The following is a 17,649-nucleotide window of genomic DNA, read 5'->3' as shown; positions in this document are numbered from 1 at the left end:
GCAACATTTACCAAAATGCCATTTTTGGGGTCTAATAAAATCCAAACACATTTATAAGAATGGCTACAAAATTCAAATCCTGTACAGTTTTTGATGCTAATTCCGATGAAATACATTTTAAGATTCTGGGGGCAAAATCCAGTCAAACAAGTTGACTCAAAATGTGCATCAAAATTGGTTGCGACTCATCGGAACATAGTTGGACCAATATTCAGACCGCAATAACTTCCATGCAAACAAAGATACGGATTTGAAATTTTGAACAAGCATTATGCTTGTGCTGGACATAATACTGCCAGATTTGCAACTAACCAGCATCTATAACCGCCCTGCAGGATCTCTTCAAAGTTGGCACTGTCAGCGCAAATGGTAAAATGTACCAAAGTTCAAAGCCAATTATTAAAAAAGAGTCTGCCTGAATCAGCTTGTGAACAGTATCATCTGAAAGAGCAAATTGTTCTCTACAACACTGATATGTTTTTGTTTTGCAATACCACCATTAAGTAGCCATTTACTCGGGTCAAAGTATGTTATATTTAGTACGCTTGATGCGCTAATTTTTCTTCATTTCTAGGAAATTGAGGCACTTAATTTTCATGCAGAGAACATATGTCTCCTACAACCAAGAACTGCAAATGATATTTAGCCAAATTGCCTGACACCTCCAGCAATTTTTGCAAAACCTCCAGAATCTTCCCCTAGACCTCTGTTTAAAAAAAAAAAAATCATGCAAAACCAATCCATAAATCTGAGTGAATGTTAACATAAAACACACTGTTCCAGAAACTAGACACTCATTCCTTTCGTCCCTCCCTAGGACATGATATCCATGGTTAATAAGGGAGAGACTTGAGATTTAGTAACATATGCAAGGAAGAGTATTGATGCAATTATCGAGAGTCAGATCGTAAATTAAAGAAAGCTGCCTCTATCTACTTCATATTTGAGAACATTTAATATATGTCAGTAGTTGAGTACTGCCAATCGAAGAACACACAGTCTCAGTTCTGATGATCTAGGTAATATAAAAACTCAACTGCTGAGATTGCATATCCTAGGAGTTTGGGGTTGATACAGGTCCTGTCACCCTTACCCCAAATAACATGAATAACATAGATATAATTTTGTAATGCCCCTGTAATAAATGAAAGTACCTTATTGGAGAGTAGACAAGTTCATTTCCAAGGGATATATTCCTTTGCCAGGGCTGACTGGCAGGAAGGGCCATCCCCAGGGGTCCTTTTGAATACTAGCTGTAGAAGCAGCTTTCTTATGTTACAAACACCAGTAACATGGTTGGCAGTGCCCGAAGCACAGTGGAAACAAGGAAACACTCTTGGAGCTCCTTTTTGGTGATGAAAGCTCTCTTTGAGTAGGTTGACTCTTGAGCTCAAGTACCTAATCTGAAGGATTACTTAAAGGTAATGTTGAACTTACACCTTATTTACTCACTATGCCTGCTGTTTTTCCTAGGGCTCATGTTCATAAAATTGAAAGTCAAAAACAAAAAAGGTGGGAATATAAAAGCCAGGCTATCCAAAGATTGGAACCAAACTAAAATTAAAATAACCAGAGTTTATTAATTTCCAAACAAATGATAATTTGTCAAATTTTGTGTAATTGTTTTATTATCATTTGTTTGGAAATTAATAAACGCTGGTTATTTTAATTTTAGTTTGGTTCCAATCTTTGGATAGCCTGGCTTTTATATTCCCACCTTTTTTTTGTTTTTGTCTTTACGCCTCGTGGGATCTATTGAGTTCTCCACTTTTGCGGATTCTCTCTAGACTTTTGCGTCATAAAATTGAAAGTGCAATTCTTTCTCTGAATTGCAGTACAGTTGTTGCTTACAGTCTGCAGTGGATCTGAGTGCTCTACCCCTCAAGGAGAATGTGGAGATTGGACACTCTAAAGCTATCATCCCACAGGAAGGTCATGGTTAGACAGTAATAGGATAAGATTGTGTAGGCTGAAGTCTTTATTGCAGCCATGGCCTTATCAATCGGTCTCGAGATGCTCTTATAAGATTGAGCCTGCAGGAGTATAACGAGAAGACATGCAATTGCCTATCCAGTTAAAACCAGTTTGCTTTGCCACCACAATCACAGGCCTATTTATTTTATTTCATAAATCTATATTCTGCCTAAACACTAGGCGGATTTCAATTTTAAAAAATCCATAAAAAATGTTCACATATCAATAACGATGAGGAAAGCACTTTGTCCAGTTCTTCTGTTTGACTTGGAGGCCAGTAGACTACATCAGTATGAATGAAAGTGCATCTCCTCTTTCCAAGACAAGCCACAGGATTTCTTCTTTTCCCCATACCCCCTGCATTTCAGCCATTTAAATATTTTTGACATAGAGAGCTCTACCCCCTCCTACACACACATACTCACACTCTTTGTTGCCATCAATATCCCTTCTAAATAGGTTATAACCTATCCCATTCCTGATACTCGTTAAACCCTGTCTCTGTAATGGCCACAATATCCAAGTTCATTTCAATTATTAGGGCTTCCAGATCATGAATTTTATTGCTTAAATTGTGAGCAGTTGGACTCATAGCCTTCCACCGATTTTTGAGTGGTTTACTTGTATTTTGTATAGTTTTTATTCCAATCTCCTCTTTCCCTTGTTGCAGATGAGTGTGTTTTAAGATCATTTTTTCCACTACTGTAATATGTGTGCTGGGGGTGTGACTTCCTGAAATTATTTTATTCCATATGCCACCACCTTCTTCTAGTTTAAACACCTGTCCACATATTGATTGAATTTTTCATTTAAGAACCTTCTTCCTCCTCGAGAAAGTTGTAGTCCATTGTATATTCTCTTTGTTACATCCATTGTGCCAGCTGCCTATTTATCTTAAAGCTGCCTTGTTTACCCTAGGTTTGAAGCCATGTGTTAAAGCTGGTTGTGCAAAGCAACTTCTCTTCTTCCTTATTATAAACTAGTAAAAAAGGCCCGTTTCTGTTTGAAAGGAAACGGGCGCTAGCAAGGTTTTCCTCTGAGTGTGTATGTTTGAGAGAGTGACTGTGTGAGAGAGGCTTGTGTTCCTGCTGCTGTGCATTCCCCGTGTTGTGCTGATTCGCTGCTACCTGTATCGTGGCTCCGCCCCTCTCCCTTCTACTGGCCAATCTGGTGTGGGTTGTGTGACATCACTATTATCTACTCCAACATGATCCACGGTTCCAGGCAGCCTCAGAATGTTGGAGGTGAGAATTATTATATAGGATGGGTAGAACTTCTGAAAATGATATAGTATTGAAGTCTCTTTCCCCAAATTTGGAAGTCTTTTTGTACTACAGAGGTGCTATTTCTATTCAGGTAATTGTTTAATAGTAGTGATATGCTTTTAGAATATGCTGTAATAATACATTGTACACTGCAGGGTGCAGTTTCCATAGCTGCAGTATGTATAATAACTAAATAAATTTTATTAAGAAAATATGGACACCTACAAATGTGCATTTTCTTCTGAACAGAGTTGCCAGATTCTTTAGACATTTAACATGAGCTTCTTGGTATAATCTATAGGGTCGGTTGACTGCAAGCACGATTGGCCACATTGTTGGACTTCAGTCTGATGAGATCAAGCAGATCGTTTCAGAGTACATGGAGAAGGTACATACTGAACGGAGTAAAAACTATTTTATTTGCTATTGTATGATCTGCATTACTATTCCCTCTATATAGTACTAATTCATTAACTATAATTGCTCAAACTAAATCAGCTTTTCTCATTCTTTGAGGCAATTTACTGTAGTTTTATTCACTACCGCATGACCTAACCAATTAACGTTATGCAACACTTATTGGTTGTTTGTCTTTATAGATGTGTGAACCACATGATCTCTTTTGAACAGAGTATGAGTGCTTCATTTCTGGCTCTTGAGTTCTAGATCATTGATGCTTGTCTGATGACCTTTCCTTAACTGGTTTTCTTTTTGCTGACACCTTTGAGCTGTGGCACTTTCCTGCTTATGAGAGACACTATAACTTAACTGAAGCTGTGGCAAATTCCTTGTCTTGCTTTATGATAAAGGTAATGGAGGAACAGAAAGCCCCTGGGTAATATTTCAATGTTTCATTTCTTCTGCTCCACAAAAAGGCAGAAGGACCTTGAGTGTTGCAGTAGATGGATGATTGATCATCTACAAAATAAGAATAGATCAAGTGAGACCGAAATGTCCCACCGTTAACGAGCATAGTCCTTAGTCATACACATGCACCTGAAAGCAATCTCTCTGTTATTTACAGGCTTATTCAGGCATTAACAATGTGCCTCTGGTGACAAAAGTCACCGGGCAAAATGAGACCTTTGACTTGTCTTGGTTTCATACCTGATTAGTTTACTGATTAAAATCCATTTCTGGCACATTTGAAGGTTGATTTTTTTTTTTTTAGTTATCTTTGGCCAAATATTCAACTCGCTGTATCAGGTAAAAGTGTGTCTGATCATCTGACTAAATCTTATGTTCTTAATCTGACCATACCTAATTTGTATTGTAATATTTACCACCTGTCTTTAGGTTAGGTAAATATTACATGGTCGTCTTAAATTTGAAAAGCCTGTCGGAGGAACATTGGGACCCACCCACTTCCTCCCCAGTTTCAGTTTGTACAAAAATTGTCTTGTAAAGAGGGGATTTTAAACAGGTAAGGTTCAACCCACTAAAGCTAATTTTTACTGGGTAAATCTTTTGAAAATCATCTCAGTTACTGTACAGGAAGAAATTAGTATGAAGCTTTTTGTTCAGCTAGTGTAGTTAGAGTTAATAGCTGTTGCTTACTGGTGATAACTTATTGCTTAAATTAGTTACTATCTGAAGCATTTTTTTCTAAGAAAATAACCAAAGAATATTTCTGGATGAAATGGTTTTTACCTGTGGAAATAGGGCAGAGTTATCCAAGGCCCTAGTTGAGAGTATGCAGTAATCGATGTTCTGTGGGGCAGTTAATGTTGCCCACGTTGCTCAGTGATGTTCCCAAGAATGGAGAAAAAGCGGGCTAAGCAAGAAAGTGTTTATTTTATATAATGAAAACTATGTGCATCTCCAGTGGAAGAATTTTCTACTGAGAAAGGAGATTCAGACCTTTTGTGGTAGTCTTTCACTTAGGATTAGAGCAAGCGAAACTACCCAGATTTTTTTTTTTCATTATTGCTGTAAACTGCTTGGATTAAAATTATCTGCAAAATTTGCATGAGGATGCAGACACTGATTGTTTGTTGTACTGTTGGGGAGGTAAGTTCTATAAATCTTTTTCTGCCTGTAAAGCCTATTTTATAGACAGAAAAGGATTTATAGAATTGTTCAGCCACATATGCGTCTAAAAGGTACATGCTTGGAATATGTGTGCCTATGTTTATGCAACCTGCATGTAGGTGTTTCTGGGACAGAGTAATGTATGTGCATATTTTAAATAATGCACATGTACATACCCAAATTTACACCTTCAGAGCAGGTGAACAGTTGTGCACTATTATGACTGAATCTGGGAGCCTGTTTTATAAAACACAGATGTTACCTTTATAAAATAGTTTTAAAATAGGGTCCATTTTAGATTTGACATTGGTGACCTGTTATAAAATTACCCCCTTCATGAAAAAAATTGTGGTGGTAAGATGGCGATCTAACGCACACACGAAACGCTCCTGCTGCCTTGAATAATATTTCCTAAAAAACTGCGGTTACTTACGATGCCCCACACTAAAAGAAAGGGGCCAACTGCCTGCGGTCAGGACTTCGTCCCCGCGGCAGCAAACGTTGGAGCGCTTCGTGGTGAATCAATCTCGCGAAGCCGGTGAGATGAGACCCGCTATGGACGCCGTTGTAGGAGTGCCGGCGCCCCAGGGTTTGGACATCTCTCTCTCACCCCCGGGGATTATTCCACCTCCATGCCCGGCAACACAAAGGAGAGAGCAAGGAGTGTTTGAAGCAACGGAAGTCGTTGACGGTAACACTCAGCTCGGCAGTGCCTCTCCTGAGTTTGCAATGGAAGAAAGCTTGGAAGAAGCAGATCCTGCAGAAATAACGCTGACTTTAATTTGGAAAGCGCTTCAAGATCTAAAACAAGTTGTCTCGTAAGTCCTTTCGAGAAACCACTTCAATTGGGACAAAAATGACTCAGTTAACGGAATCCTTGGATAAGGTACGTTCAGAGACAATGGAAAAAATATCTCAGAATTATGAGGAAATAAAGAGTATAAAGTCTACAGCTGGTTCATTGGTAAAAGATAAATTGATGCTTCATAGAAAAATGGAACAGCTAGAAAATTTCAACCGAAGATTGACTCTCAGGGCAATAAACTTCCCCATAATACCTGGGATATCTCCAAATGATTTATTTAAAACATATCTAATTGAGAATCTGAACTTACCATCTCAAGCGATCCCTCCTTGCAGTAAAATTTACTATCTAAAAATGCCTGTAAAGAAGAATGAACCTGGACAGAAGGGTAATGAAATAGATCTTCAGAATCTAACGGCTATATTGGAAGAATCCATAACTGAAGTGGCGACTCACGGTACTTTAATTATTTCTTTAATATTTGAGCAAGATTTAAGTTCACTAATGAGATTATACTTTAGGAATCTTCAGAAACCATTTTATGGTCAAAGAATATGGATCTATCCTGATGTTACCAGAGTAACTCAGGAAAGACGTAGAAAATTTCTGTTACAGAGGGAGAGAGTGAGAGAGATGGGAGCTTCATTTCTACTCGCCTACCCCTGTAAATGTATTGTCAAATATTTGAATAACAAGTATATTTTTTATGATCCTGAACAATTACAGAGTTTTGTAGATAGGAAAAGCTTGAATTGAGAATAAATATAAGAAATTGCGAGAAAACATCAGAAGTAATGCCACTAACCAATAGATAAGGTTTCTTCTTATTAATCTCTCCTATATGATTTTCACCACCTTTTCCCCCTTCTAAGATTGAGGTCTGAGAAAGAGATATGATTGTTAAAATATCATTTGTTGAGACCTGATGGTCTAGATGTTTATTTTCCTGCAATATGATCTCTGTGTTTTCACAAGTATATTGTTGTTACAACTTGTATATTGTTTAAATAATAAATAAATAAAAAGAAAAAAATTACCCCCTTCATGTGTTAGCCCCCTGATTGTGGAAGTGCAGATTTCCAGTAGTCATAGTGGATCATAGAGAAAGTAACCTTCTTGAGCCAACATCAAAATTTATCCAGGCCTGAGATCTCACAGGACACTTCAAGTATGACTAAGTTGTAGTTGATACATGAAGAAATCGTTGTAGTTGATACTTGAAGCATCTACAAGCTGGAATCTTAGAAACAGCTATACAGAAGTAACCTGAAGGAGTTTTGTTTTGTTTGTTTTTCATTCTGACTCTTTTGAATCCATTAAGGTATATCAGCATTGCTGTATAATGTTCACTATTTGTCTAATAAGCATGAGCTAGTTAGGAAGGAAAGTAAGGGGGAAATAATTTAATGATATGTTTAGTGTTAGCTTTCACTATGATAATTATGAAAGCAGCTAAGTTGACTTTGGTTTTTTAAACAAAAGCATTTTCCACTTGTTTGCACTAAATGAGAGTACTCTGAAATTATAGCAATTTTAAATAACAAAGACCCGTCAAATGTCAGTCAGTGTTTGGCAGGTTAGAACATTGTCTCCACTGCGATTCTTGCTGAATTCTAGGCAGCAAATATAAATCAAATTGGAACATACTGGAGATACAGCTGGGGTAGGAAACCTAGTTTTGATTAATGTTTGTGTTCCTCTTGCAAAACAAGCTGCCACTATTGAAACCAATTTTCCTAGTTATAGACTGGGGAGAGAGATTGTTGATTGACCTAGTCTCCATATCATTGAAGAAGCTTTTGACGACTTTATTGCAAGTTATTGGGAAGATAGTGGAGGAGTGGCCTAGTGGTTAGGGTGGTGAACTTTGGTCCTGGGGAACTGAGTTTGATTCCCACTTCAGGCACAGGCAGCTCCTTGTGACTCTGGGCAAGTCACTTAACCCTCCATTGCCCCATGTAAGCCGCATTGAGCCTGCCATGAGTGGGAAAGCGCAGGGTACAAATGTAACAAAAATAAAATAGATACTATTGGAGATTCTATATGGAATGTTGCTCCTATTGGAGATTCTACATGGAATGTTGCTATTCCACTAGCAACATTTCATGTAGAAGGCTGCGCAGGCTTCTGTTTCTGTGAGTCTGACGTTCTGCACGTATGTGCAGGACGTCAGACTCACAGAAGCAGAAGCCTGCGCGGCCACATTGGTGATCTGCAAGGGCCGACTTCTACATGGAATGTTGGAATAGCAACATTCCATGTAGAATCTCAAATAGTAGCAACAGTGGAGGAGTGGCCTAGTGGTTAGGATGGTGGACTTTGGTCCTAAGGAACTGAGTTCAATTCCCACTTCAGGCACAGGCAGCTCCTTGTGACTGGGCAAGTCACTTACTACTACTACTACTATTTAGCATTTCTATAGCGCTACAAGGCATACGCAGCGCTGCACAAACATAGAAGAAAGACAGTCCCTGCTCAAAGAGCTTACAATCTAATAGACAAAAAATAAATAAAGTAAGCAAATCAAATCAATTAATGTGAACGGGAAGGAAGAGAGGAGGGTAGGTGGAGGCGAGTGGTTACGAGTCAAAAGCAATGTTAAAGAGGTGGGCTTTCAGTCTAGATTTAAAGGTGGCCAAGGATGGGGCAAGACGTAGTGGCTCAGGAAGTTTATTCCAGGCTTAACCCTCCATTGCCCCATGTAAGCCGCATTGAGCCTGCCATGAGTGGGAAAGCGCAGGGTACAGATGTAACAAAAATAGCCGCACTGAGCCTGCCATGAGTGGGAAAGCGCGGGGTACAAATGTAACAAAAAAAAAATAGATACTATTGGAGATTCCACATGGAATGTTGCTACTATTGGAGATTCCACATGGAATGTTGCTACTATTGGAGATTCTACATGGAATGTTGCTATTCCACTAGCAACATTCCATGTAGAAGGCTCGCAGGCTTCTGTTTCTGTGAGTCTGAAGCAGAAGCCTGCGCGGCCACATTGGTGATCTGCAAGGTCGGACTTCTACATGGAATGTTGCTAGTGAAATAGCAACATTCCATGTAGAATCTCAAATAGTAGCAACAGTGGAGGAGTGGCCTAGTGGTTAAGGTGGTGGACTTTGGTCCTGGGGAACTGATGGACTGAGTTCGATTCCCACTTCAGGCACAGCAGCTCCTTGTGACTCTGGGCAACTCACTTAACCCTCCATTGCCCCAGGTACAAATAAGTACCTGTATACAATATGTAAGCCGCATTGAGCCTGACATGAGTGGGAAAGCGCGGGGTACAAATGTAACAAAAAAAAATATTGTACCATTGGTCTCTGTCAGTGTTATCAGTAAAGCACTAGAGACTGTAAGTGAGCTGCATGATTTAACTTTACTGGAGATGTATTATTAAGAGCATTAAATCCTAGTGCTTTTGAGAATAAAAAGAGAAAACTCAATCATATGTATTTTATTCTCCAGAGCTGCAAACATTTCTTATTTCAGTATTAATGGTGGTAATTTGGCTTTTTCTTATACACGTTGTGACTAAACAGATATCCGATAGCAAAAAAATATTGCAGTCCTTGCGTGTATCTTAGGAGTAGAACTAGACAGTTTGTTATTTCTACAACACCAAGTGCCCTCTATAGTGAAACAATCTTTACATGACCTTAGGAAATTAATATCCATTAAAAAATTCTTTCATAGAAATGTATTTAGGATCCTAGTTCAGTCTTTGTTATTTTCCCAATTTGATTACTGTAATATTGTGCTAGTTTGTTCTACTGCATTGATCAATCGTTTACAGTTGTTACAGAATACAGCTAGGAGATTGATCTACGGTTTATCAAGATATGACTCGGTTCAAATCTTCTACTTAAAATTACACAGGTTGCCAATTATAGCCCGTATTCATTTTAAACTGAATGTTAAATGTTTTTAAGATTTTGTTTGGTGATAAACTTGAACATTTTTGCAGAATAAAAGGTCTAGATATAATAATCGTAATCATTTCTTATTGGGTTTTTGGAATGCTAGTGGGATAAAATCAATTAAGCATTTTTCTTCTTTACAATATCAGATGGCTACATTATGGAATTCTATACCATTATCTTTGAGAACTTGTCAACATTAATTATTATTTAGGAAGAAACTAAAATCTTTTTTTATTTTGTGTTATTGATTCTGTATCCTCTGGTTGTAATTGAAATGAATAGGCTTGTTAGTATTATTTACATAGTAACATAGTAGATGACGGCAGAAAAAGACCTGCATGGTCAATCCAGTCTGCCCAACAAGATAACTCATATTTGCTGCTTTTTGTGTATACCCTACTTTGATTTCTACCTGTGCTCTTCAGGGCACAGACCGTATAAGTCTGCCCCGCACTATCCCCGCCTCCCAACCACCAGCCCCACCTCCCAACCATCGGCTCTGGCACAGGCACAGACCGTATAAGTCTGCCCAGCACTATCCTCACCTCCCCACCACCAGCCCTGCCTCCCAACCACCGGCTCTGGCACAGACCGTATAAGTCTGCCCAGCACTATCCCCGCCTCCCAACCACCAGCCCCACCTCCCAACCACCGGCTCTGGCACAGGCACAGACCGTATAAGTCTGCCCAGCACTATCCCCGCCTCCCAACCACCAGCCCCGCCTCCCAACCACCGGCTCTGGCACAGACCGTGTAAGTCTGCCCAGCACTATCCCCGCCTCCCAACCACCAGCCCCACCTCCCAACCACCGGCTCTGGCACAGACCGTATAAGTCTGCCCAGCCCTATCCTCGCCTCCCAACCACCAGCCCCGCCTCCCGATCTTGACTAAGCTCCTGAGGATCCATTCCTTCGGCACAGGATTCCTTTATGCTTAACCCACGCATGTTTGAATTCCGTTACCGTTTTCATTTCCACCACCTCCCGCGGGAGGGCATTCCAAGCATCCACTATTCTCTTCTGATCTAATATCACTTGTTGTAATCCGACCTTGAACTGAAAAGGTACAGGTGGAATATAAATCCTGGTGTAATAATAATATTAGACCTGTTATAGTCATTTACTTGAAATACAGTCAGGAAGTCAGATTGAGATGAGCACTTGAATTTCAGTTGAGTGTAGGAAAATAAAATATCATGCCCAGGGTCACACAGTTAATGGCAGAAAGTAGTCTTGAACTCGCATCCTAGGATTTTTCTCATGTGTCGGTATATATTAAACCAACTGGGCAGCACACACATATGGTCCTTCCTCTGACCAAATGGAAGCTGTGTGCCTTAATCCAGTTTATTTCTTCAGAACCTCACTCAGCTCTAAACCCTTTCCAAATGCATATATCAAGTTGTATCATAGGTTCACATACCAGCATCCAGAGATTTCCAGTTTTATTGCAGACTTCTAGAGGTATATCTTTTTGCCACGCTGAGTTGGAAAGCTTTAAGATCCTCTGCATGTCTTTTGTCTCTATTTAAGCTGAAATATATATGAAAAAAAATGTTGAGGGTTGTAGTTTTCCTAATAAGTGTTGGAAGTTAATAAAAATAATAGAAAAAGATGGACATTTTTATCTATTGCTCTCTCCTGCTGCCCCAGGTTTAGGCTTCTCCTCTTGCTCATTTAAAATTTATAAATGTCACTGATGTGCTAAAGGTTTTTTTTATTCATTGTTATGTAACAATCTTTCCATATGAAAATGCCCATATTGAGGAACATTAATACCATCAACAAGCATAAACATACAGATAACTATTATAAAATTCAAACAGCATTAAATTACCAAATAATGAAGCAATCAACTGCTAATCTATTACAACAAAATAAAAAAACAGCATCAACATTGTAAATAATTAAAACCAGAATGAAACAAATAGCTAAAGCTACTATTGTTATTAAATGTTTATTAGCCCTACAAGGTATATGCAGCATGGTACATAAGAGACGGCCCCTAGGGTTTATAGATTAAGATTTAAAGAAGGGATTAAAAGATAATTGTAATTGAAGAAGAACCACTTAGGGTAAAGCTGCATGAAATCAAATTGGAGCTTATGCATTGTTGTTCTAAGGAAAAGATGGATAGGATTCTGGATAGGGCCAACAATTTTATCATTTCTACTTTTATTTGCTGAAAGCTAAAGTTAGAGCAGTAATAAGGACGTTTACAAATTAAGGGCCCTGTTTGCTAAGGTGCGCTAGCGTTTTTATCGCCGCTAATGCTAGAGACACCCATATATTCCTATGCATGTCTCTATCGTTAGTGCGCCTATAGTGTGGCTTAGTAAACAGGGCCCTTAAAGTTCTTATATGCAGAAATTCCAACTGAATTGGTGACGTAGGCAGAGAGAATGGGTGAAGAGCATTCTGATTTAGGCAAAGCATTAATCATTATGAGGAGAACCAGGGTTTAGACTTGGAAGGTGGTTAACTAGATCATTTATCTAAATGGGTAAAAAAATAAAAATAAAAAAGTCAGTCCTTTAACATCTGTATAAGAAAACAAGAATTGGAGTGGGTGCATGAAGGGTAGGTTGGTAGGGCAAGCCCAGAAACTTGCTCTCAGCCTTTCTCATCACAGGGAAGTAGTCAACCCTCAACCTAACATGAGTCATCAGAGATCAGAGTCCTCATCAGCAGAAACTGCCCTAATTTTGCCTTATGAAAGACTTGACCTCATTCACAATGAACTAAGGATTTTTCAAGCAATAAAATAAGTAATTTTGCAAATTTTTCAGCTTTTTGTTGCCTAAGGTAAGGCCTTTCTACAGAATTTTACTCTTTTCTTAAAAGTTCTTTTCAAAATCAGTTAGATAAACTGCCTTGGCATAATAACTAGGTACAACTTTAAAAACAAATGAACAACATCAGCCATGAATACATTTTATCCAGGTTTCTAAAAGCAAGTTAATATGCTGGCCAGAACCAATAAAAATTAAATAAAGCCACCTTGAATAAGAGTTGTTCAAGATGTCTAAAATATAAAGAATTCTGTTTTTATAAAGATCTTCTAGAAAGCAATTTCCACATCTGTTGGCCTGTGCTAGTGACGACGTAATCATGAATGTGACTAGTTTCTGATACCATTAAATTGAGGCATAGAAAGACAGCCTTCATATACGAATTTTAATACTCTCATTGGGACATAACATTTCAAGTAATTGTTCAGATAATGAAGACCAGTGAAGCACCTTCATTATCAGTGTGATATGGTCCCTAAAATTGAATGAACTAAAGTGTCCCCCTAGTTGACTTTTAAAATTTTAGTGTTTATCAGTATTTAGCTCATTCCTTTTTTTCAGTTGTAGCTCAAGACGAGTTTCAGTAGGTATTTCCGTACTTGGTGTATTTCAGCAATCTTAACTGTGGTTAGGAGCACATTTTTAATATAGCTGAGGAAGCAGAGAGAAAAATTAAAATGAATATCATTTAAAAAAAACTAAGGTAATTAAATTGGTTTAAGGATTGTACCCTCGGTGCATATTCAGTTTTTAATGGGTTTGCCTAGTAATGGTGAATGAACAGGTGAACAGAGGTTTTTTTTGGAGCATGGATCTGCTCATGGATCCATATCATTTTACTAGAACATCTTAATGAGTTGAGTTAAAACTTTTGGCAGTCATTTAAATTGCAGGAGTTCTTCTAATTTTGCAGTATCCAATAGTATGTAATTTTTCAGAGTTCTCTAATTCCAGCTACCTAGCCCTTTTCATCTCTTATTGTCCCTTTATATATATATATATATATATATATATATTGTCCCTATATATATATATATATATATATATATATATATGTTGGTCTTCATTTATGAATCCGGATAGTCTACTGAAAGTGGAACAAGAAGGCTAGGACAGTAGTTCACAGATGGGTCGGTCTGGTTTCAGAATATCTGTAAGAAATATGAATGACACATACCTCTATGCACCTTGTATGTAAATATACATCATGCATATTCATTATGAATATCATGACAACCAGATTGACCGAGATTCCTTGAGGACTAGGTTGAGAATTCCTGCCCTCTAGATGTTCAGTTTGTAGGATTCAGATCAACAGAGTTCTGCCTAGTGTTTCCTAGAGTAAAAGCTGTCTCCCCAGTATTTAATTATCTGATGTCAAGTAGACCTTTGTTTGTGTCTTAACCCTTCTTCCTTATCAACCTTATCTTGCCATTGCAAACCACTTAGGTACTATGTTTTTTATTTGTGGTGTAGTAAATAAAATTGAAATGTAAGACGTGATCTTTCTTTGATTTAGGTGATCAGGGAATTAGCGTATGGATATAATGTACTTGAATATCAACAAATGTTTAATATTGTCCCAAACTGAAGGGCCATAAATAAACTGAACAGTCTGAGATTGAATTATAAGGTGATTGAAATGGGCTAAAAATTGACTGAGAAGTGGAATCCATTCCAAGATAAGAAGGACTGTTGGAAGAGTTTCACAGGTATTGGTCCTGGAGGCATTTTTTGGTCAATATCTTTATGAATGTTATTGCAGAAGAGTTGGTAGGAAAGGTCTCTCTTTTTGTAGATTACATATCTTTGATGGAGTAGACAACATGCAGAATTAATAAATGCTTGGCATCTAAATTTCAGTGCAAAATGCAGTGTCATTCGTTTGAGATCCAAGGGAGCAGTATGTTACTGGACTGAGATACTGACGCACCTCAAATCTTCAGTTTGATTTAACTCTGATCTCAGAATTGCAAAATAATCCAAGAAGGTGGTGACCAGAGCCATAGGAGTACTAGGGTGCCTAGGGAGAAGCATAGCCAATAGGAAGATGGAGATGATTATGCCTTTAGACATTGTGGGTTTTGTATCCAAGTCTTTATTTTATATCTGTATAAGACTATAGATGGAATAGATGCAATCCAAAAATGGGCAAATGTAATGGTCAAAATATGACACAATTACCACAGATACTCTGCTATAAATACTAGATAGTCTCAATACAAATAAAGCAGAGTTTTTTGTCAATGAGGGAAAAAGTCTCAACAACTACGGCTATATTCTACACACCTACGTGTTCATTTTATAGTCCGTAGAAAAAGTCATCACTGACTTTAAAAACCCTCAATTTTCCTGCTTGTTTTAAATTTTTATTTGCTTTATCAAAAAAAATTTTATTTGCTTTATCAAAAAAATGTAATATATAAAAAAGTAGAGTCACTTATCTTGCCAAGTGTTCATTTGAAAAGGCGCTTAATCCGATTAAATCATGAAAAATGCAATGGTTCCTACGGTCCCGTTTCGAATCTCTTCCACTGCTTTATTTGTATTGAGATGGTCAAAATATGAACCAGAAGCCCTACAAAATGAGACTAAAGAGGGACATTATCAACACAGGCTACCATTGTGATGTTATTTTACCGTTATAAGTAGCTAGGTTTCATTTCATAAAATGGGACCTGTGGTAAAATAGCACATCTTAACAGTAGCCCATGTTGATAACTACACCCCTAAATGCACAAAATATGTATACTCAAGAGAACAGAAAAACAGGATGTGATAAGCCGTCAAATTTTATAAGTAATGCTCAAAATGCAAGTATGTTAGTAGAAAGAAATTTATAAAGCAAGAGCTTAAAAGGTGTAGACCCGTAAGTAAAATTAGAAAATATTCTTGAAAAGGGTGGTGAGTGTACGGAATAGCATTCCAGTGGAGGCAAAAACACTAACAATTCAAAGAAGGCATGAAATTACGTACAAAGGACCCTTAACTTACATTCACTGGATCACAATATATAATTACAATAAAAGCAGATAAAACAAACATAAGAGTCAAAAAGTAATGAATCATAAATCCTTCTGAATCCACACTTCCATTAAAATGATGATGCTGTCACTATTTGGATTGAGCCCACAACCTACAATTAATTTTGTAAGTGATATTGAGGAAAGGCTGGTGGTAAGGTTTTCCTCTTTGCGGATGATACCAAAATTTGCAATAGAAGAAACAACTATGTATTAAGTACAGATCCTCCTATGCATCCAATTTTTCCTTTTTGGGCAGCCAGCTTTGGAACGCTCTACCAAGATACATCCAAACAATCAATGGCCATCTACCCTTCAGGAAAGCGTTGAAGACCCATCTCTTCAAGAAAGCCTACCCTAATGACCCAACTTAATTAAAGCCCATCCACATGATTCCTGTCCTACGATTGTTATACCTTAGACCATGTCTCCAGTCTCCTTATGCTCATCCCCAATTTTTTCCTCTCCATCCTCTCTACGCCTTACCCTCCCCAAATTCTTCTCCTGTTTCACATCCTATCCTTATTTACCTCTCCATGTTCAATTCACATATCCTTTTACCCCTGTATTACTATGTTCACCATAATTTGTAATATTCTTTCAAGACTTTGTAATTCTCCATCCTCCCTACGCCTTACCCTCCCCATATTCTTCTCCTGTTACACATCCTATCCTTGTTTACCTCTCCATGTTCAATTCACATATCCTTTTACCCCTCTATTACTGTGTTCACCATAATTTGTAACATTCTTTCAAGACTTTGTAATTCTATCTACTTTTACTATGTAAGCCGCATTGAGCCTGCTATGTGTGGGAAAGCGTGGGGTACAAAGAAATAAATAAATAAGGTAGATAACATGAGGAGGGACCTACAGAAGCTTGAAGATTTTATGCTAAGAAAAAAATAGTGCCTTGCAATTGGGCTATTAAAACCTGAGGGAGCGGTACAGCTTAGGGGGTGAGGAACTTTCATGCACGAAAAAGGAGCAGGACTTGGGTGTGATTGTATGTGGTGACCTCAATGTGGCCAAGCAGGTAGAAAAGTCATTGGCAAAAGCCAGCAGGATGCTTGGGTACATGGGAAAAGGAATAGCCAGTAGGAAAAAGAAAGGAAGTCTCTGGTGGGATCTCATTTAGGGGTCCTTTTACTAAGTTGGGTTAAGTGCTAGTGCATGCCTACCGCATCTTAAAATGGCTTACCATGGGACTTGTTTGGGTGTCCTCTGGTCAGTTCCAAATTGGCACATGCTAAAAATACTTTTAATTATTTTATTGATGGGGTGTGTCTGGGGTGTGGAGAGTGGACGTGCTTGCGTAATCAGTTAATGCACCTACATTACCATGATGTGCTAACTGATTAGAGCAGGATTTCTGTGTGAAACCTTAAACTGCCTACAAAATGGATGGCAGTAAGGGTTTGCATGGTAATTTATTTTTAATGGCTGTGCTCTGATGGTGACATTGGCGCATGGCCATTAACAGAAAAAATAGAAAATTGGCCATTTTACTGCTGTGGTAAAAATGGTCTTTTCATACAGAAAAATCCTGCATAAGTGTATGCTAAGGCCACTTTCTTCTAGAGCTTAGTACAAAGACCCCTTAGAGTACTGTGTACAGTTCTGGAGACTGCACCTTCAAAAAGATAGGATAGAGTCAGTCCAGAAGGCATGTTTGTCATGAAGTGTATGGAGGGGGAGTAGGAAAAACTAGAGGAGAACCTCTGCAGAAGCATACAGGCAGCACAGACAGCAAAAGTGATCCAGGGAATGAGGAACAGATGAGAGTTCACCAAAACAGATTTTTATTGAGTAGGGATCCAATTTGGCCAAGTTTCAGCTT

General features: G+C 38.2%; 1 protein-coding gene across 3 annotated transcripts in view; it reads left to right on the top strand.

Moving 5' to 3' along the window:
* CCDC93 (coiled-coil domain containing 93) overlaps positions 1-17,649 on the top strand; it is a 225,763-nt gene that overhangs the window by 69,037 nt on the left and 139,077 nt on the right. For all 3 annotated transcript variants that reach the window (XM_030209955.1, XM_030209954.1, XM_030209953.1), the window contains one exon: positions 3,541-3,627. In XM_030209955.1, coding sequence (XP_030065815.1) covers positions 3,541-3,627 — 87 coding nt within the window. The remainder of the gene's footprint in view (positions 1-3,540; positions 3,628-17,649) is intronic.

This window comes from Microcaecilia unicolor, chromosome 7 (genome assembly GCF_901765095.1).
Source record: "Microcaecilia unicolor chromosome 7, aMicUni1.1, whole genome shotgun sequence".
NCBI lineage: Eukaryota > Metazoa > Chordata > Amphibia > Gymnophiona > Siphonopidae > Microcaecilia > Microcaecilia unicolor.
The sequence above is the reverse complement of the archived record's forward strand: the minus strand, read 5'-3'. Positions and strand labels throughout refer to the sequence as shown.